Raw genomic sequence first — 23,336 nt, 5'->3', positions numbered from 1 at the left:
TTTATACATATATAATGTTAATCATAGTTGTAACAGTATACAAATGAACTTTGTACAAATATAGGGATATAATATGTGTTGTTGTTTTAATTTTATCTTAACATAACGAGGTATTTTAAGCAAATCTTCTATTTAGAGATAATATTTGAAATCCCAGAAATTTCTTCTTGAGGAAAAAAACCCTATTTGTTCTGAAGTTGACCCTTTATTATTGAAGGGGAATTCATTATTTTGAATAATTAGTTAGATATTATTTTTAAAGTTTAGTTTAGAAGACCCTTTCACATACATGTACTTTGATTTTGAGTTGTATACATTAACTTTAAGTCAATCCCAAGGTTAATAGAAATAGAAAATTGGATGTTAGATACAAATTTTTAATAAAAATTTTCGAGGCTTCTGAATAATTTTAGGTAGATTCTGATTAGGGGGAGGATTATTTATATTCTCTTATTCTTTCGGTATACTAAAGGAGTCAGTGTTAGTGGTATTGAGGCTAAAGATTAGAGTGTCAAATTTAGGTTTGGAAGTCAGGGCCTTAGGAGATTTTATTCTGTCGCGTTCAGGGGCACTGTGAGGATAATCAGAAGAGCTGTTTATATTTATTCTTTTAGGTATATGGGGGAGGAAAAATATTTTTATCGTTTTATAGCTATTGTAAGGTTATTCGTACTAAGCATGTTACTTCTAATTTATAGGAGGAATGTGGGCCAATTGATTTTAGGTTGAGATGGTTTAGGTTTAAGTTCTTACTTATTGGTTTGCTACTATAATAATTGAAATTCCTCAAATGCTCAAATGCGTAACTTACTAAAAACAAACAGGCAATCCCAGGGGCGGAAATGTACAGGGCTCCACTATATAATGTCTAATTTTTTTTTTTTTTTTTTTTTAAACAAAAAAAATCATCTAGGCATTTTTTTAGGGCAGTACTTTTATTCAGTGCAACCTAAAAATTTATTTTCAACAACCTCCCCCCTGAACAGACATATTTTTCCAGAGTAACGGTATTTAAAGGATTTTTTTTTATACAATCGTATAAAAAATGCAAAAAAAAAGTCATTCAGGAGCCGTTCATTCAGGGAGTACCATAATGTGTGCGAAGAAAAGAAGGTGATTCCGAACCTAGCCCGACTTTCGGATCAGGCTCAATTTTTCGAACATGATAGCTGAACCCATAACACTCGGACTTGGTTGGGCTTTAATTTTTAATTTCAGGCCCAGGCGGGATCTTTTTTTAAATTTTCTAGCTGAATTTTTTTGGAGAGGCCTCTGATTGGTTTTTAATGCCTTACAAATTTTTTCAAAACGCTCTAAATTCCTCCTGTGAGCTCATCTCCCATATACCCACAGTGGTCTTAGTTTTTCTATAGTGTTAACCTCTCCAAGCAGGTGGGTTGTTTTTTATTTTATTGTTAGAGATATTAGTGCAAGACTTTGGGGTGTGGGGGTGCTTTCCGTGTAAGAGGACAAAATTAGTACCGAATCACTTGTCCATATTATCGGCTACAACCCGACCAGTAAAGAACTGTATTTCTTAGTATGAAAATAATAAGTGAATATCAACAGTATACATATATTTGTGTAGTTGTAATATTTATAATCTATTTTGAAACACTTGTCTACAGTTTTCGTTCTCTACATAGTTCAACTTCATATTATTATGGCTATTAATGCTACATTTTTTAATTATTTATTATACTATTAATAATGAGCATATCTGTTACCAAGAGAATGTACATTGACTTCCTTAACTGTTAGAGTACCGCTGTTATACTCTGACGTCAAATCTGTATGTCTTACCCAGCAATCGGTGTGGCATAGCAAATTGAAAAATCTAGCAAGTCCGAATACGTGATGAAATACCCTTGAATTTCTATTAATCTTGGAAACCTCTATTGTGATCAAGATTGTAAATAATATCCAAGGGCTAGCGTTTTCCACGCATATGCGACGTCATTAAAATGAGATGCTTACTTCTATCAAATTATAAAAGTCGTGAGCGACCTTTATTACCCAGCGGCCAGCACCTTGATTGTGATACATTTATTATTATTCTATTTACACAACGTGAAAGGGAGGATGCAGGAGCGTATGGTGTCGCCATGCTCTGTTATAAAATATTACATAGGGAAGAATATGTTGCCAACGTAGTCGCCCTTATTCTTCTCTTTTTATTATGGCCGGGGGAGACTCACACCTTCACTTCCCCCCTATCCCCACTGGCTGGGTGCCTCGCTGGAGGAACATGGAGCAGCTTCTAATTTTAAGCCAATCAGAATTGAGAACTACTGATCCCTACCTTACTTGGCTTGAGTGAGTGTCCACTCTTTACCTAGAGTCATTTAATTAAATCTATTTAGGGAAAATAACTTTACTAATCAGGAATCAAAAAATGACAACTGCTAAGGACAAGAAGAAAATTCATTCATCAGATTACCAATTTCAAAAAACAGGCAAGCTAAAAAAATAACAGTATATAATACTTGTATTAAATGGCTAAGTTTTCCGCCTATCGTTTAGCTAAAGGATATTTTTTTAGCTATAAAATTCAAAAATCAGGTAGCCTGACTAAACTGGTCGTGGGTGATAGTGTTGTTAAATGTCCTTATTTTTTCGATCAAGTACAGTATAATCTTAAAACCGTCGGTTCTTCGTACTCTCAGTACTAGAACTGATTATAAAATGAAGAAATAAGGTTAAGTGTCCTCATCAAGAACCAAACTTAATCAGTTTTAGGACTGAACTGAACAGTCTTCCAAATCCTAAATAAGGATCAACACAACACTAGTGGGGCGGTGTAATTAGTAGAAAAATAGACAGCTGACAAAAAAATACACCGTAAATTTATATGTAAGTGATGATGGAATATAAAATACAGTGTAGCTTCGTATTCTTCATGATTTATATTTAAAAAGTTGAGAATATTATTGTATGACATTTATGACTTATTCTTTTCTTCCTCTTCACTCTCATCAGACAAAGCCTCTTCATCGGCATGTCGTATAAATCCATCTTCTGGATTAGTGTTTGGGTCTTCTTTAGAAGGAAGCCATAGACCAGAATCAATGCATCTCTTCATATGGTAACGCCCTTCTTCGTCAGGTAGTTCTTTTATGGCCTGTTGAAGCATTCCAATATCCTGGGATTCGAAGCATTTTTGTAGACTCTTGAAGGGGAAAAAATGGGATAAAAAGTATTAATATATATCATAAGTAAAGATGCTCCATTTTTTAAGAAACAATATTTTGACAAAATATATATATTGATTAAATTCGATTAATAGAAACATTTGATTCCATATCCACGAATAGAATATTATAATTTCAGAAGAACCAGAAATATTATTTTTTTTCTAACCAGTTCATCATTCTGAGACACAAATGACCCTAACTCTATGAGTATTATAATTTTCATTGAGGTAGCTCGAAGCTTAGAAATTTGATAGTTTTACATCAAAATATATGGAAGCGATCAAATCAATAATTAAGAAATCAAAAAAGTGTCATAGAATATTTTAAATTTTCAAGTTTTGTCGAAAGATAATGGAATTATCAGTGTGCGTCAAATAGTTTAACAAAGCAGGTAAAATATCGAAATAATGATTTTCCGCCATTTTTTTGCCGAAAAAAATAGTCCGAAATCATTCCCCCATTGATCCATCTCGTATTAGTATTTAATAACTATCTACTGTTATGTATAATTAGACTATAATTGAAGCAAAGCGCTACATAATTAAGATATATCGCACGGATGGTTTGTCGAAACACAAATGCCATCACAAGTCCAAAGGATTTAAATCCAACATAAAAGAAGGAAATATAATTTTCTGAGGCATATCGGTATGACATCAGAATAGGATAATATGACTAACCCTTCCACGTAACCATTTATTCGAAATATTAAATTGGAGTCAAATACACTTGGAAAGATCAGAATTCGTATATTGTAAATTCTCTAGTCAGAAAGGATAGCCATCTCTTACCTCAGGTAATGAGTTAAACACTTCAACAGGATCGAGTCCACCTGGACCAATAGGTGCAGGCTCTAATTCTTCATTCTCTTGCATCTCCTTTATTTGTTCCTCAATCTTTTCCTTTGCACGCTTACGAATACGAGCTTTAAATGCCTCTAATTCATCGAAAAAGGCTTTCTTATATTCATCATTGGCAAATTGTATTCTGATAAAAAACAAGTATTAAACGATTGTATCTACAATATAAAAAAAAGTATTACTTGGAGAAAAATGAGGAAATGCAGGCTCTGGGATCTGTATCCAATTGTTTTGCTAATTCAAGAAGATATTGCATTGATATCACTTGATGCGCAACATGTTCCATTAAGCTAAATTTCTGGAGAAAATAAATAATAAGTTAGGAACAGTAAGTTAAATAATATCTGACCTCTTCCATAGCATAGTTGATACATTGTATGACAAGATAATTAGCCGTTTCTTCACATGCCAAGTGTTTATGCTCTAACAAATAATTTTTGGAATCATCAAACTTGCTAAACATTCCATATTTTTCAATTTCATTCTTGTAACTTTTAACAAACTCCTTCATGTTTTCTGCTTTTTCATCCTCAGTGAGTTCTTTTTTCTCATATGAGCCTGTTTTATTGATGGCTGTTTTAGAAAAACCATCCTTGGACAAGGTGTCCACATTCCAAGGCTGAAGACGCTCTTCCTTTGCAAGCTCTGCCATCTTTTTCTCGAGGTGTTCGTCCTCTTTCTTTATGTCGTTGAGTGCCTTTTTCATGGACTCCAAATCAGGACCTTTTAGGGATTCATTCTTGAGTTTTTGCTCCAGCTCTGCTTTCGTCTTTCGGATTCGTGCACTCTGACTGTCCACCTCCTTCTTCTTCGCCTCAAAGACCTTCATTCGCTCCACTCGCGCTTCATGTCGCCACTTGAAGAGCGAAGGAGTGTCGATGTTGGGATGAGTGTCATCCTCATCGTCGGACACCTAGGACAAAGACCTCAAACTACAATTAATCATGTCACCAGGATTGCAAAACAATTATTCCAATAATAGTCTCCCAATTTTACTCATTCAAAAAAGACACTCACCTCAATATTATTCCACTTTGAGTAATTAATGGGATTAGACATCATTCAAAATTTCATTTAAGCACGACTCAATACTCATTAAGCCCACGTCGCCTCAGCCCAAAATCAAACCAGACTAACACAAGCTCAGGGAAATTATTAAATTAAACGTCCGTTGATAAGTAGTAACCAATCAATAGGAAGCGGCACAAATCAAACTAATTTCCGCTACTACCCATGACGTCATACAATCCCTATTTCTTCACGAATCCCTTATTATCTATCTCTCAAGGGCCAACTATCTACTCGAATCCTTTCCAAACTCAATGTAAAATAATATAAAAGTCTTTTGTACTTAAGAGAAATTACTTATATTTGATTTCTTAGGTCATTTCCCTCCTCTTACTGTGACGTAAACGAAGGACACTATTCATGTTTCGAAAAAATTCTAGAAAAATAATTTACCTGCGACAAAATTGCACTTATCATTGATATCCTAGTATTCCAACCGTAATAGTAGACTGATATATCTGTTATTTTGTTAGGATCACTTTTACTGTGTATGTTTATTTAAGTTGCTTAGGATATTCAGGAAACTATGTCGATATAAATGAGAATTAAAAATCAATTTGAGGTCCAGAATAGGCATGCTAAAGTATTGATTACTTTAGCAAGAAAATTTGCTCTTTACATGAATTATTAATTACTTCTCTATCTACAACTCAATATTTATACAAATTATTCAGTGTCAACAAAATCGGACTAAACTGTAAAAACAGCACTTCATGAAATAATTATAATATTGACTATCATAGTTATATTGAGAAACCGAAGATCAGGCATACGTAGACATAAAATTGAACAACATTAACAGAGCTTTATAATTTTAAGGGAATCGACTATGGTTATATTGATTTTTTTTTTTTTTACTCAAGAGATTCTTGTGAGAAAAATAATCCTAGAGGTCGACTAACGTTAATGGGGATTTTTTTTCCTCCGTCATATCTCAAACCTTGCAAGCCTGTTATAATTTCCTTCTCGTTTTGACCCACATATGCATTTTTCATAGCTAGTGGAGTTGGGTACTTATGGACAATGGAAAGGGCCATTCCTGGGGTCAATCCTTTGAGTTGAAGTAACATTTTCATAAACACTTCTTTAACTGTAAAGTTTTTATTTTTTCGCGATAATTCATTGAATTCTTTGTAATTCATTAAAGTTGACTCAAAGTGTTTGACTCTTCCCTCACATATTTCTTCTTTTCGACAACTTTTGAGAGTTTTACCCGAATACTTTTCAATCAAATTACGAGTCATTGTCGTAATAAGCTCCATGGACTCTTTTTGATTTTTCGTCCGTTGAATAAAGAACCTAAATAGATAAATAAATTAACCCTAATATTGAAGTCAGTTATAATGCGGACATTAAGGAAGTTTGTTTATCAACTTTTTTGAATTTTGATTATGGCGGAAAAGTGGCCATGCGGTCAGAAAATTATCTATGCAAAATTCCAATTCAGTAATCTCGTCTCGGTCAAAGTTTAAAAAAAGGGAAAAAATCCTAAGATTTAGCAGATAAAGATTAAAATATTTTCCTAATAAGGACATTCTGATGATCTACGTATAACGTGCATCTTTTCTTTTTTTACATTTTCATAGGTGATAGGTAAGATCAAAATTCCCTTGGATTATACAGTCGAAATTTTGCATAGGATATTTCAATATCTAATAGCAACACTTCCATATGAGCCGTAATTGGAATTCTGAACAAAAATTGAAAACAAATCATCCTAATGGAATTCTCACCCTTCTTGAATAGTAGTGTTTGCCATAGCCTGTTCCAAAGCAGATGCACCAATACCGCGACCACTCGTGGTATTTCGATCCATGCTCTTAAAATCTTCTACTAAATAATATAGATATTTTAAACCACTATTCTTGATCCGAAATTTTTGTTCAGCATATCGTTGATCCATAATTGATTTTTGAAGATCATCCATTCTTTTTCGCTCCACGATATAGGGTAAGACTAATTCCTTTGGCTCTCGCTGACGAAAGGAATGAGAATTCACTTCTACCTTTTCCTTAGCTATCCAAAGAAAATCTCCAACATTTATGTTTCTTTTTTCAAACTTGACACCATTTGAAGATAGCTCATCACAAGTGATTTCTCTTCGAGTGGACTTGCCCCCCGGTTTACTACTCTGGACTTCTGCAGTATCAACAAGTAATACTATTTCATAATGATTTGGAGATAAAACGCAATCTGAATGAATGTTTTCGTGGTCTAAATCCATATGTGTATCAGTATTCGTATTATTTGATGATGAAGTATCAGATTTAAGCCAGTATCGAAAATCCTTTTGTGGATCCATAACTTGCTCATTTAAAATAGAATCCGAGTCATCGTTACTATTATCAACATTGAGACTAACTTGGTTTTGTTTCTTTTTCGTCTTTGTAGATATATCCTTCTTTTTTGATTCGATTATAACAGGACTTTTAATTGGAGAAGGGACAACTAAAAGATCCGTTGATGAGGCTATAGGACTTAAATCACTAGCATCTGCCTCATGTAAAAACGCCAATACAAGACCATTGGGGATTTCTTTCGTTATTCTATATTTTAATAACGATCCTTCTATATCCACTTTCCTACATTTTATCAAGTAATAAACTCCATCATCGATATCCATCTCAGCATGATCCTGATTATTCGTTTCTTGACCCTTTCCCGAGCTATCCTTTACATAACAGTACTTTAAGTCCTTTAACTCATCCAACCATGAAGCTTGCTCAAAGGTTTGAGATTGAGACCGAATATTTGTTGGGATTTCACTTATTTCTCTGGATATGGAAGCTAACCCGCACGTAGATCCCTCTTCCCCTTCAACATTAGAAATTCTGCGTGCTAAATCTATTCCATTATTTGAAATATTATACTTCTTGGGATTTCTATCCCATGTCTTTAATAAATCCTTCTTTACCAAAATCGAGACTCCAGACCAGGCTGTATATCTCCCTTGCGGACCTCTGGAGTGGGTGAAGCTTTCCTTTGATAATCTCTGACCTTGCGATATTAGCTCATCCTTTGTCATATAGCCTATATACGATGGATCCAACGAATTTTTGAACAATGTCATAAGGACTGCATAGGCTCCACTCCCTGTTTTTGGAACGTATTCCTTTGAACTTTTATTCCTTACTTGGGAGATGGTTGTATTTAATAAAAGATCAGAACTTTCAATATTATTTTGAGAGGAGGATTCTTCGCAGGAGGATTCTGAATGAATTTCATGAACGATGTGAGACTCAATATTTGTTTCAGAAGAGACTGGACAATTGTTGCTTGAGGAAGAACTTCTTTTCTTTCTTTTTGTGTCGTTCTTTGCTCTTAAAAACAAAATCAAAAATGTTAAAAAAAAGTTAGATTCGCCAAATCAAGTATCAAATACATATGTGGCACGTCAGCACAAAAACAATCTAGAATGATTTTTCTCAAGAATGAGTGTGGATTATATTTGTATTATTTCTTTCTTTAAAGGTTACTTTGATTAGTCAGATGGAGTTTCATTGATTATGTATAAGTAAATATTATTGTATAATAATTAATCCATCTGACCCAGGAACTGTTTTTGAAGTCCATATACATTAAGTATATTTCCTTCTCCAGGAACGACCAAGTATCGAACCTACACAGAATTACCGTCCCTTTTGGTGTATCGCAAACTACACTTAAATTAGCAAAAATTGATCATCACCATTATAGAATGAGAAGTTGATATATTTGATTTGAAAGGAGTTATATCGGCCATAAACTATAATTAAAATTCTTTGGTTACTTAACTCATAACACAAATTTGAATAATAAGTTTATAATTGACTTAAATATGTCATTTTCTTGATTGTTTTTAGTTTGACACACCACATATGATAAAGACAACATAATTTACGATAAAACTACAAGTACCCGCTCAAATTCTGACTTAAAACAACATCAAGTACATCCAAATTGGAATTAATTTTTTGTTTAGAGGCTTTTTTACTTTTTTTCCTTTTCACTGGAGCAAATACGTTTTCAACATCCTCGAATGAGTGAGAGAGGTCAGAGGATTTCCTCCTTTTCTCAGCGGGACTGTTGCTTTGAGAGAGACTCAAAGGAGGGAGCTCCACGGGATCGTCCCAAGACATTGCCTTTTCTACTACTACAATCATTTATAAGATACAAATTAGAAACCTCATAATTTATAAAAACATAATGAGAGCCTTACTAATTGGAGATATGGGGCAGCATTCCTTCAACTTATTCTCCAAAATACGTACAATCTTCCTCGAAAATCCTTCCAAAACACGGCAATGGACCGGGGATTCTAACGGTAAAGGAAAGAGTCGTAAGGAATTTAAGCAGGTTTCATATATTGATTTCTTCCTAATGGAATCCTCTTCATTAATCAGTTGAAGTAATATACGCTCATATGAGGGATTTCGGGATGTGAGTCCCGTCCCTTGATCCCCCGCCATCATAAAATGAAGATACAATTTAATTTTCAATTCTGATCTATGATTTATTTATTGTTTATTTTATTTGAAAGATGACGTCATTCTCCCGTAAAAACAATCGTTAAAATAAAATATTTTCACCACAAATACATAACCTCTCAACCTCTCATATTCATACGTTGTGGAGTGAGTCTGGCTCAATCACTTAATCTTATGTAGGCGAAAGAGTATTTCTTATACCTAAAAATCAAATGCCAAAACAATTATAATCATTTTTGACGATAAATTAGTCAACTCATATCAAATTTGTACAATTACAAGGCACACATTAATTAATATTGATATTGTTTTCAAACTATAAGTTGGCAGCTATCTTCTTCTACAGATAGTACCAAAATCCATCCTTGATTAAATGTATCAAATTAAGTAACATATATGAAATTATACAAAATATTGATTGTAAATGACAAGTTCTGCTTATTTTTTCTCAAAAACATTCAAAAATTACGCAGTCGGTAGGATTCGAACCTACGCTCCCAGAGGGAATCTGATTTCTAGTCAGACGCCTTAACCACTCGGCTTCGAAATCGTGTATTACATTTGCACTGCGCGGCCCCTAGGGCCGAACCTAACGAACCGTTTCGACTAAAAAAAAAACTCCAAATTTGCCCCACCGAGTTCTAGATTTGTGCCAAATTTTAGGACCCTGTGAACAAACCTACCCCATGTTATACCCGAATAACATCAATTTTTGCACATGTATTACATATGTAATACATTTTATGAAGCGACCTGGTTAAGGCATGAGGTGCGTTACCTCCCTCAAAAAAATCCGTTTTTTTTTCAATTTTTAGTCGCCTTGGCCAAAATGTATAACACTAATTTTGATGAAAAATAAATGTAATACATTTTGGTTAAGGTATTCCAGTTTCGACCATTTGTCATTGTATCCTTGACAAATGCTTGACTAATGCTATGGAGTCTCGAAACTTAAGTCGGATAATCTCAACAACCAGAAGAGATAGAAGGATGGGATTTTCTTTCCTCGAATCTCCAGGATCTTCTCAATATACTTATAGCATTCATTTGGGGCTAACGGCGGATTTGAGGGACCCCAAATTTATAGGGCGATTTATGGGTTTTTTTGGCAGAGGAAGAGATAAATTCTTAAAATATATACGGCCCATATTCTGCCCTGTTTTACCCCAAAACTTAAGTAGGGTTATCTCAACAACCAGAAGAGATAGAAGGATGGGATTTTCTTTCCTCGAATCTCCAGGATCTTCTCAATATACTTATAGCATTCATTTGGGGCTAACGGCGGATTTGAGGGACCCCAAATTTATGGGGCGATTTATGGGTTTTTTTGGCAGAGGAAGATATAAATTCTAAAAATATATACGGCGCATATTCTACCCTGTTTTACCCCAAAACTTAAGTAGGGTTATCTCAGCACTGGGTGGACGGATTTTGGCCCAACCAGGATCATTGGCGGCCTTTGGACAAGGCCTAGCCGAGGCCAAAAGTATACCCCAATAGTTTCGAGACTACCGGAAGAGCAATGCAACTTGGCCCATGTGGATTCACTTTTCGAGAAAAAAAAAGTTTGAAACACGATTCAACGGTTCAAAATTCGAATATTCGAGGAATATCCGAGAATCCATATGTTTACATCATTCCCTACAAATTCTATTTGTAAAAAAAATCGAATTGTTTTTCAAAAAATCGAAAAAAATTGATAAAACATTTTAAAAATTTAAAACCTAAATAACTCATTCAAAAATTTAAAAAACTCAAATTTTTTTTTTAAATTTGATGTATCTTTGTTAGGTCTATAAGAAATTTTCCATGTTTAACTCTCTCAACCTATTTCTTCTAGTCGTAAAATCCATCATTGAAAAATTTTTGAAGTCAAATAACTTCTGTAATAACAAAGCTACTAAACCCAAAATTGCTACACAAGTATACCACAATAACAACAATTGAATTCTCGAATTATAAATTTTTATCTTTTGAAACAAAGAAGTTAGAAGTGTTTTAAAGTTGACTAAAGTTTAACAGTTTATATATCTGAATTTAAACTAATAAACCTAAATTTTAGAATAATTTTCAAAAGTTGCATCTGTATTTTGGTAATAATAAATATTCAAAAAATTTTGATCTAACTTTTATACAATTAGATTAAATGACCTTACCATTTAACACATAGAGTATTTTAAAATTTAGAAATTATACTTTGTACCTCACTTGATCAAATCTCAAACATTCAGTTAGGGTTATCTCACTACTGGATGGACGGCTTTTACCCAGACCAGGATCATTGGCGGCCTTTTGAAAAGGCCTAACCTAGGCCAAATATATACCCAAATAGTTTCGAGATTGCCGGAAGGACAATACTACTTGGCCCATAAGGTTTCTACTTTCATAAAAAAAAAGTTTGAAACACGATTCAACGGTCAAAACATTGAATATTCAAGAAATATCCGAGAATCCATATGCTTACATCATTCCCTACAAATCTATATGTAAAAAATCGAATTGTTTTTTAAAAAATCGAAAAATAGCGATAAAAAGTTTTAAAAATTTAAAACCTGAATAACTCATTCAAAAAATAAGAATTTTTTTTTTTTGTTTTTTTAAATCTGTTGTATTTTGCTTAGCTTTATAAGAAATTTTTTATGTTTAACTCTCTCAACCTATTTCTTTTAGTCGTTAAATACATTATTGAAAAAATTTTGAACTCGAATAACTTCTATAATAATAAAGTTAGTAGACTCAAAATTGCTACAAAAGTAAACCATCATACACAAAATAAAATTCTCGAACTATATTATTTTATCTACTTAAACAAAGTAGTTATAAGGGTTTTAAAATTGACTAAAGTTTTAGAGTTCATATATTGGAATTTTGACAAATAAACCTAAATTTTAGAAGAATTGTCAAAAGTTGCACATGTATTTTGGTAATAATAATTATTATAATATCTTTTACCCCATTGGAGTAAATTACCTTACCATTTTACACATAGAGTATTTTTTACCAATAAGACATGGTACCTCACTTAATAAATGTTTTAGTATTTTTGTTTTGAGTATTTTTACTTAAAGAAAAAGTGTTTCTACTTCAATTAATATTAAATAGAAAATTAATCATGTGTTGCTTAGACATTTTTGGATTTTTTGCTTTGCCAAATAATTGAAAATTTGCAAAAATTGCAAAAATAAAATTAAGTTTGCAAAATTTTTACAAATTTTCTGGGTGTGGATCATATAATATCAGAGAGCATTTGATTGTTCCCGTTAAGCTGGTGTTGCTAAATCCGATCGTTGACCCAGAAAAAAAAACCGAAAATTGGGTTTTTTTATGAAGTAATTTTTTTTTTTGCGAATTAGAAATATTCAAAAATTTCCCCAATCGCATATACCATTTAAAATAGTTTTTACTAAATACATTTATTCGTAAATATTATCCTTTATGTAAAATGATTAACCTCATAGATATTGGGATGAAACAGTAGAAATTGTCAATTTTTAATTTTACAAAATCTTCGAACGCCAATAATTCCAGATTTATATATGCTAAGTGAATCCTATTTAGGTGTCATTACATTCTCCATATATCATGGATTAAAACTTCATAAATTTTGTTTTGATCGGGTTCTTGGAACCGGATTTATTAAGGAAACCCCAAAACTCTTAAGATATTTGCAGATCCGTCCATACCTCATTTGTTAATCACCTGAGGTTCGGGAACAAGAACCATAATAGTTTGTAAATTAAATTTTGCATCTTTTTGAATCAAATAACTATATCCGTACAACCTTTTATTAAGCTTTGAATTAAAGATAACCAAAAATTTAATAAATCCGAAGGGGTTTGCCTTTCTTTATTAGTACTATGATTATAGTTGAAATTTGAAACCTGAAATATTGATTTTAGCGATTCAACATTGAAACAAAAGTTTAATTAGTTTATCCCTTTGATTTCAAAATGGTATGATTTGTCTGAATTGGATAATTGGAACCGGATTTAATTTGAAGTAAAATTATATTCACTATTTGGAAATTCCTAAATTTAACTTTAGGAAAAAATTTTTTAAATAGAAGTTGTAGAAAAAAAAAATTTAGGTTAAAAGTATGTAAATAACATAAAAATTTGACTATTGCAATTTGCATAATATCAATAAGACCATTTCATTCATTTTCCCCCAAAATTTTTGAAATTTACTAAATATTAACTCTAGAAAAAAATATTGTTACACAACTTGGTAATTATTAATTATGTATTGTTTTTACATTTTTTGATCTTTTGTTTTGCGAAAAATTTTAAAAATTGCAAAAATAAAATTAAGTTTGCAAAATTTTTACAAATTTTCTGGGCCTGGATCATAAAATATCGGAGAGCTTCTGATTGTTTCCGTTAAGCTGGTGTTGCTAGATCCGATCGTTGACCCGCAAAAAAACCGAAAATTGCGTTGTTTTATGAAGTAATTTTTATTTTTGCGAATTAGAAATATTCAAAAAATTCCCCAATCGCATATACCATTTAAAATAGTTTTTACTAAATACATTTATTCGTAAATATTATCCTTTATGTAAAATGATTAACCTCATAGATATTGGGATGAAACAGTAGAAATTGTCAATTTTTAATTTTACAAAATCTTCGAACGCCAATAATTCCAGATTTATATATGCTAAGTGAATCCTATTTAGGTGTCATTACATTCTCCATATATCATGGATTAAAACTTCATAAATTTTGTTTTGATCGGGTTCTTGGAACCGGATTTATTAAGGAAACCCCAAAACTCTTAAGATATTTGCAGATCCGTCCATACCTCATTTGTTAATCACCTGAGGTTCGGGAACAAGAACCATAATAGTTTGTAAATTAAATTTTGCATCTTTTTGAATCAAATAACTATATCCGTACAACCTTTTATTAAGCTTTGAATTAAAGATAACCAAAAATTTAATAAATCCGAAGGGGTTTGCCTTTCTTTATTAGTACTATGATTATAGTTGAAATTTGAAACCTGAAATATTGATTTTAGCGATTCAACATTGAAACAAAAGTTTAATTAGTTTATCCCTTTGATTTCAAAATGGTATGATTTGTCTGAATTGGATAATTGGAACCGGATTTAATTTGAAGTAAAATTATATTCACTATTTGGAAATTCCTAAATTTAACTTTAGGAAAAAATTTTTTAAATAGAAGTTGTAGAAAAAAAAAATTTAGGTTAAAAGTATGTAAATAACATAAAAATTTGACAATTGCAATTTGCATAATATCAATAAGACCATTTCATTCATTTTCCCCCAAAATTTTTGAAATTTACTAAATATTAACTCTAGAAAAAAATATTGTTACACAACTTGGTAATTATTAATTATGTATTGTTTTTACATTTTTGGGTCTTTTGTTTTGCGAAAAATTTTAAAATTTGCAAAATTTGCAAAAATAATATTGAGTTTGCAAAAATTTTACAAATTTTCTGGGCCTGGATCATATAACATCGGAGAGCTTCTGATTGTTCCCGTTAAGCTGGTGTTGCTAAATCCGATTGTTGACCCGCAAAAAAAAACGAAAATTGCGTTGTTTTATGAAGTAATTTTTATTTTTGCGAATTAGAAATATTCAAAAAATTCCCAAATCGCATATACTATTTAAAATAGTTTTTACTAAATACATTTATTCGTAAATATTATCCTTTATGTAAAATGATTAACCTAATAGATATGGGATGAAACTTTAGAAATTTAAAAATTTCAATTTTACAAAATCTTTGAACGCCAATAATTCCAGATTTATATATGCTAAGTGAATCTTATTTAGGTGTCATTACATTCTCCATATATCATGGATTAAAACTTCATAAATTTTGTTTTGATCGGGTTCTTGGAACCGGATTTATTAAGGAAACCCCAAAACTCTTAAGATATTTGCAGATCCGTCCATACCTCATTTGTTAATCACCTGAGGTTCGGGAACAAGAACCATAATAGTTTGTAAATTAAATTTTGCATCTTTTTGAATAAAATAACTATATCCGTACAACCTTTTATTAAGCCTTGAATTAAAGATAACCAAAAATTTAATAAATCCGAAGGGGTTTGCCTTTCTTTATTAGTACTATGATTATAGTTGAAATTTGAAACCTGAAATATTGATTTTAGCGATTCAACATTGAAACAAAAGTTTAATTAGTTTATCCCTTTGATTTCAAAATGGTATGATTTGTCTGAATTGGATAATTGGAACCGGATTTAATTTGAAGTAAAATTATATTCACTATTTGGAAATTCCTAAATTTAACTTTAGGAAAAAAAATTTTAAATAGAAGTTGTAGAAAAAAAAATTTAGGTTAAAAGTATGTAAATAACATAAAAATTTGACAATTGCAATTTGCATAATATCAATAAGACCATTTCATTCATTTTCCCCCAAAATTTTTGAAATTTACTAAATATTAACTCTAGAAAAAAATATTGTAACACAACTTGGTAATTATTAATTATGTATTGTTTTTACATTTTTTGATCTTTTGTTTTGCGAAAAATTTTAAAATTTGCAAAAATTGCAAAAATAATATTGAGTTTGCAAAAATTTTACAAATTTTCTGGGCCTGGATCATATAATATCGGAGAGCTTCTGATTGTTCCCGTTAAGCTGGTGTTGCTAGATCCGATAGTTGACCCGCAAAAAAACCGAAAATTGCGTTGTTTTATGAAGTAATTTTTATTTTTGCGAATTAGAAATATTCAAAAATTTCCCAAATCGCATATACCATTTAAAATAGTTTTTACTAAATACATTTATTCGTAAATATTATCCTTTATGTAAAATGATTAACCTAATAGATATGGGATGAAACTTTAGAAATTTAAAAATTTCAATTTTACAAAATCTTTGAACGCCAATAACTCCAGATTTATATATGCTAAGTGAATCCTATTTAGGTTTCATTACATTTTCCATATATCATGGATTAAAACTTCATAAATTTGGTTCTGATCGGGTTCTTGGAACCGGATTTATTAAGAAAACCCCAAACTCTTAAGATATTTGCAGAATCGTTAAATTTAGGAATTTCCAAATAGTGATTATAATTTTACATCAAAGTTTTAAATCCGGTTCCAATTATCCGATCCAGACGATTCATACCATTTTGAAATCAAAAGGATAAACTTACTAAACTTTTGCTTCAATGTTGAATCGTAAAATCAATATTTCAGGTTTCAAATTTCAACTATAATCATAGTACTAATAAAGAAAGGCAAACCCCTTCGGATTTATTAAATTTTTGGTTATCTTTAATTCAAGGCTTAATAAGACGTTGTAGAGATATGATTATTTTATTCAAAAAGATGCATAATTTAATTTTAAAACTAATTTGTACATTATTTTTGGACGCTCTGATGATTAATTAATAAGATATCGATGATTCCGCAAATATTTATTACAAAAATCAATGTTTGCACTCTTAACTCAAAAAATAATGGGCATATTTGAATGTTTAACACAGTTTTGAAATCTGCAACTAATTTCACACAACTTTCATAAAATAAATTTTTGCAAAAGTGTTATTTAAAAAAAATACAAAAATTATTTAGGCCGTCTTATGACGTCACCGATGAACTATGTATTTGCACGAACCTATATGTTTTAATAAATAATAAACGTGATATATAGGTTCGTGCAAATACATAGTTCATCGATGACGTCATAAGACGGCCTAAATAATTCATATTTTTTTTTAAATAGTACTAATAAAAAATTTATTTTATGAAAATTTTTGGGCCTTTATTTTGCAATTTCAAAACTGTTTAAAATTAAATATGCCCTTTATTTTTTATGTTAATTATAGTGCAAACATATTTTTGTAATAAATTTCTTTCATCGATATAATTTGAGATAATTATTTTGATTCCACAATTTAATTTTTCCAAAAATAAATTATTTTTACAAATATAAAAACTTAATTAAAATTAAATTTTGCAAATATTATTACATTTGCAATCAAAAAAAATGGGCATATTTGAATGTTTAACACAGTTTTGAAATCTAAATTAGTAAACTTAACTTTTAAAAATAATTTTTGCAAAAGTGATGTTAAAAAAAATATTTAATTATTTATTGATAATATTTAGACAAAAACGTCTTAAGGAGGTGGGGGAAAAAGACATATGTATTTCTATATGTTTTAATAAATAATTGATATATAGGTTTAAAGTTCATCGATGATTGCTAAATGATTATCATTATTTAATATGATTTTTGAGATAAACTGATTTTTTAATGTATTTTATTTGTTTTAAAATTAAAAAATTTGAAACGTATGGTTTGACTTGCTTTATTTTTTATAGTTTTGAAACCTGAAATAGATTTTAGCGATTCAACAAAACAAAAGTTTAGTAAGTTTATCCCTTTGATTTCAAAATGGTATGATTTGTCTGAATTGGATAATTGGAACCGGATTTAATTTGATGTAAAATTATAATCACTATTTGGAAATTCCTAAATTTAACTTTAGCAAAGAAATATTGTAATAGAAGTTGTAGAAATAAAATTTTGGATAAAAAGTATGTAAATAACTTATAAATCTGACAATTGCAATTTGCATAATATCAATAGCATCATTTCATTCATTTTCCCGCCAAATTTTAGAAATTTACTAAATATTAACTCTAGAAAAAAATATTGCAACACAACTTGGAAATTATTATTATGTGTTGTTTTTACATTTTTGGATCCTTTGTTTAGCGAAAAATTTTAAAATTTGCAAAAATTGCAAAAATAAAATTAAGTTTGCAAAAATTTTACAAATTTTCTGGGCCTGGATCATATAATATTGGAGAGCCTCTGATTGTTTCCGTTAAGCTGGTGTTGCTAAATTCAATCGTTGACCTGCAAAAAAAAACGAAAATTGCGTTGTTTTATGAAGTAATTTTTATTTTTCGAATTAGAAATATTAAAAAATTTCTCAAGTCGCATATACTATTTAAAATAGTTTTTACTAAATACATTTATTCGTAAATATTATTTTATGTAAAATGATTAACCTCATTGATATGGTATGAAAACAGTAGAAATTGTCAATTTTTAATTTACAAAATCTTTATAAATAACTCCAGATTTATATATGCTAAGTGAATCCTATTTTGGTGGCATTACATTCTCCATATATCATGGATTAAAAATTCGTTAATTTTGTCTTATCGGGTTCTTTGAACCGGATTTATTAAGGAAGACCCAAAACTCTTACGATTTTTGCAGAATCGTCCATATATCTCATTTGTTAATCATCTGAGGTTCCGGGACAAATTTACAATAGTTTTAAAATTAAATTATGCATCTTTTTGAATTAAATAACCATATCTCTACATCTTCTTATTAAGCCTCAAATTAAAGATAACCGAAAATTTAATAAAAATCCATTGCTTTATTAGTACTATGATTTTAGTTGAAATTTGAAACCTGAAATATTGATTTTAGCGACTCAACATTGAAGCAAAAGTTTAGTAAGTTTATCCTTTTGATTTCAAAATTGGATTATTTGTCTGGATCGGATAATTGGAACCGGATTTAATTTGAAGTAAAATTATAATCAGTATTTGGAAATTCCTAAATTTAACTTTAGCAAAGAAATATTGTAATAGAAGTTGTAGAACATAAAATTTTGAGCAAAAAGTATTTAAATACCTTATAAATCTGACAATTGCAATTTGCATAATATCAATAGCATCATTTCATTCATTATCCCGCCAAATTTTAAAAATTTGCTAAATATTAACTTTAGAAAAATGATGTTGAAACAAAACTTGTTCATTTTAGTCTTTTGATTCCAAAGCTGTAAAAAACGTTCATATCCGTCCGATAGTTTCTTCTATAGAAGGTCGTAAAGTTCAGGGTCAAACCCACTTTTTCGAAAATAGGCCTCCGAGAATAAAATATCATTTATAAAACTTGTAGGCCTTCTTAAAAAAGAGTGCCCCCTTTAAAAAATTTGAAAATTGGTTTAAAATTACCTGTCCAAATGTGGATTTATATGAAATTATAAAAAAATGAAGATAATCTTAGAATATCTTTGTATCGCCAATAACTTTTGATTTAATGGTCCGATTTTTATAATTTTTAAATATAAAAACTTGCAAGAAAATTTACAACAAAGTCAATTTTATAAAATTTCCTGTACAACTTCTTTTTGCAACCCTTATTTAGTAAACTCTAATTTTAAGAAACTTAATGAACTAGATGTTAATATATAGACTAAATACATAATATAACAAGTAGGTACTTATTGGGGAGAAATATGAAAAATTAAAACTATGTATATTAACTTTAGCATATATGCATTGAAATACAAAGTTGTTTAGTTTAGTCTCGTGAGTTCAAAAATATAAAATTTGTACGGATCAATCCCGTGGATCCGAAAATATAAAGATATGAATTTTGAACGGAAAAATAAAAATTCTTAATTTCAACTTTAGAATAAACTTTGTAACACAAAAGATGATCAAATTTATTTGATGATTTCAAAAAGGTATTATACCGTCATATTGGATAATATGATTTGGTAAAAAATTGGGTTTTTCAAAAAAATTTCAAATTTCAAATTTAATTTTGGTAATATTAAATGTAGGCATTGTTCAGCTGATTCTAACAAGGTGCAACATGTTCATATTAGACGGATAGTTTCTTTTATAGAAGATGCTAAAGTTAAAAAATGTAAAATTTCTTATATTGGAAAATAGGCTTCTGAGAATATAAATGTATAAATAGAACTTGTAGGTCTAATTAAAAAAGAGTTTCCTCATTTCACAACTTTGAAAATCGGTTAATAATAACCTGACCAAATCTTGGTTTATATCTTTGTAGCTCCAATAACTTTTGATACAATTACCTGATTTTAATTGTTTAAAATAATAAAAAACTCGCCATCAAATTTACAACAATTTTTATTTTATAAAATTTTCTGTACAACTATTTTTAACAGACAATATTGGCTATTAAAAAATCTCATTGGAAAATATTCAGCCAACATTCCGCCCAAATTCTGCCCGTATATAAATTTTTGGGTTATTATGAGGGAGAATACCTTTTATTATCTATGGAGGTAGTCCAAACTTCAACCCGGAGTATCTCAGCAATGGTTGGGTGGATTTTCACCGGACTAAGTTCATTAGGTTACTTAGAGCAACCCCTAGCAGCTGTTTAAAGTTGACCGGAATTTTTTCGAGACTGCCGGAAGGGCGATAATACTTTGACCCTTGAGATACTTTTTTCGAGATAATAATATTTACTTCCGTGATAATTCGGTGAAAAATGGGAATCTTCGAAAGAAATTTAAATATATGGGTCAATATAGAAAGAGCTTTATATATTTATAAAACACAAATGTAAAATTGTTTAATCGAAAAATCGAAAAAAATCGAAAATAAAAATAATGTATTAAAACCTTCATAAGTCATTTAAATTTTGAAAAAAATAAAATATTTTTTGATAATCCTCTTCATATTTTTAATGCCTATAATATATATTTATTGCTCAACTCTCTCAACCTATTCCTTCTTGACAAAAAATAGCCTATTGAAAAATCTTTGTACCTAAATAACTTTTGTGATTACCGTGCTAACTGAACTAAACTTGCTACTAATGGAGATCCTTATAAGAGGTACCGTATTTTGGAATTATATATAATATTATATGGCCAAACAAAAAAGTTATTCATCTATTTAAAATGACTAAATTTCTAAGCTTAATATATTCAAATTCTGATAAATAAAGCTAAATTTTAGCAAATAGAGAAAAGTTACATAATGATCTTGACAATATATTTTGATTTCATAAGTTAACCCTATCTTTTGTTGATTTAGAGTCATAAATATTTGCAATTGAAGCCTCCTTTTTTTTAATAAGTAAATAGACTACTGTTGACGATTGATTTGAAATTAAAAAAATTTAATTATAAGAACCACTTAGTTTTGAAATTACTATTGAAATACATCCCCATTAAAAAAATTTTATTTCTCCAAAAATGTTTATTTACTATCTGAAATATTTATTCTGTAATATATACTAGGAAGAAGGAGTAAATCCCAAAATGAATAAATAACTTATATATAATATATAAATATCTATATATTGTATTTCTGGTATTTTTGTATATTTCTCTTATTTTCCGATATAATTTTTTTCGAAAGCACTTCCGTCTAATGACAAATGAAAGACAACCCAAGAAGTTCGATTCAATTCAACTAGATACATAACAAGTTTAATAATAAATATTTTAAAAAATTTTAATTTGAACAAGTCTATTGTTATCAATTTTTTTTTTAATTTAGTAACTTTCTAAAGTTATTGAAGCTAGAATCATTAAAACCCCTATATCTCAGGTAATAATGAACCGATTCTTAAAAAAAGTTTAAATGCATTCTTATAATGACCAAACACAGTTTTTTTATTATAACAACATTGTCCTATGGATTCTCCTTGATTTATTGACGCACTAAATTTCAGAAAAAAAAATTTTTGTCTTTGGGGTTATCCAAAAAAAAATAACATATTTGGAAGTTTTAGGATCATTAAATACTGCACACAAAATTTCATTGTTCTAACGTTATTCCTTGATGGTGCTATAGAAGTAAATTTGAGTCTCTAAAAAATTTAGTAAAAATTTTTTTTTGTCAAAAGTAACCAAATTGGGTGTCAAAATTTGCGTCTTGATGCACGATTCCGAATATGTAATTTATTTTAAAATCAAATAATATTTATCGAAGTAATTGACGGAAGTAAAATCATCAATTTGGCACGGATAACATAATAACCCCCTTCAATATCTCCGGACTGGATTGTAGTAAAAACTCGAAACATACCTCGTTGGAAAGCTGAGGATAAGGCGAACTTACGTTTTGACCCTCACTCTTTTCTGATCACGTGTCTCGGAGTTATTTAGCCAGATGTGCAGATGTAACACAGGTCGACTTGGCCAAAAACAACATTTTGGGCCATTTGGCCCATTTGGCATCAAGATATCCCAAATTTGACGGAATTATTAGATTCCTCATCCAAAGCTGGAGGATATGTATTATTACGTTTTTCCAGATTGTATCCGGTTCGGACTTTGAGGTGACTTATGAAATATTTATTGAATATATGAAAAAAAATATAGTAAAGTGTCTTCTCTGAAAAAAACTTTTTTTTTTGGCATGCAATTTCGCTAAAAATGGTACCAATCGATCAGAAATTTTAACAATCTGTGCTGGCTCAAACCTGCGTTGCTCGATCCGAGCAAAACTGAAGGAGTTAGAGCCGATTTAGTGAAATCATGTTTATTTAACTAAAGTTTGTCATTTTTCAAATTTTTTGAAAAAATATTGCGCAGGAACCTCCGGACGGCAATTTCATATTATTTGCAATATCTAACTTTTTTGTTGAGGCTGCCTTAACCAATGTTATACACACATATGTAAATGTAATACATTTTCCACTGTTAAAACCTTAACCATTAGATATTTTATATCTCAGTGAGTCAAATGAAGCTAAATATCATAATTTTGGTCAAGTTTATCCATCAGCAAATTTGGTTGAAACTCCGATTACGATGAGTTATTCAATTTGATTTAAATTTTAAGAATAAACTTGCCAAACTATTATGATGGGTTTGATTTTCTTTAATAAACTGACGATATATTTTATCTTAAATAATTTTAAGAAGATATTATACATTTATAAATTGTTATTGAAGGATAAGTTATTTTTAATTATACAACAATCTTTAAG

General features: G+C 30.0%; 2 protein-coding genes and 1 non-coding gene across 3 annotated transcripts; all 3 read right to left on the bottom strand.

Moving 5' to 3' along the window:
- Positions 1–2,887: 2,887 nt before the first annotated feature.
- Cdc37 (cell division cycle protein 37) lies at positions 2,888–5,587 on the bottom strand. Its single transcript, XM_040715903.2, has 5 exons — positions 5,072–5,587; positions 4,404–4,967; positions 4,237–4,352; positions 3,986–4,181; positions 2,888–3,169 (listed from the first exon to the last, which is right to left on the bottom strand). Exons 1-5 carry the CDS (start codon positions 5,114–5,116, stop codon positions 2,942–2,944), a joined length of 1,149 nt encoding a protein of 382 aa, XP_040571837.1. The 5' UTR covers positions 5,117–5,587; the 3' UTR covers positions 2,888–2,941.
- Positions 5,588–5,852: 265 nt separating this feature from the next.
- Positions 5,853–9,660, bottom strand: mus81 (mus81 structure-specific endonuclease subunit). The gene is made up of 4 exons (XM_040715902.2): positions 9,321–9,660; positions 9,020–9,254; positions 6,856–8,442; positions 5,853–6,421 (listed from the first exon to the last, which is right to left on the bottom strand). Exons 1-4 carry the CDS (start codon positions 9,571–9,573, stop codon positions 5,977–5,979), a joined length of 2,520 nt encoding a protein of 839 aa, XP_040571836.1. The 5' UTR covers positions 9,574–9,660; the 3' UTR covers positions 5,853–5,976.
- A 396-nt stretch (positions 9,661–10,056) lies between these two features.
- Positions 10,057–10,140, bottom strand: TRNAS-AGA (transfer RNA serine (anticodon AGA)). The gene has a single exon. It is a non-coding gene; the product is annotated as a tRNA-Ser (tRNA).
- Between the last annotated feature and the right edge of the window lie 13,196 nt (positions 10,141–23,336).

Source organism: Lepeophtheirus salmonis, chromosome 6 (assembly GCF_016086655.4).
Source record: "Lepeophtheirus salmonis chromosome 6, UVic_Lsal_1.4, whole genome shotgun sequence".
NCBI classification, from domain to species: domain Eukaryota; kingdom Metazoa; phylum Arthropoda; class Copepoda; order Siphonostomatoida; family Caligidae; genus Lepeophtheirus; species Lepeophtheirus salmonis.
This window is presented reverse-complemented; position numbering and strand designations above follow the sequence as displayed.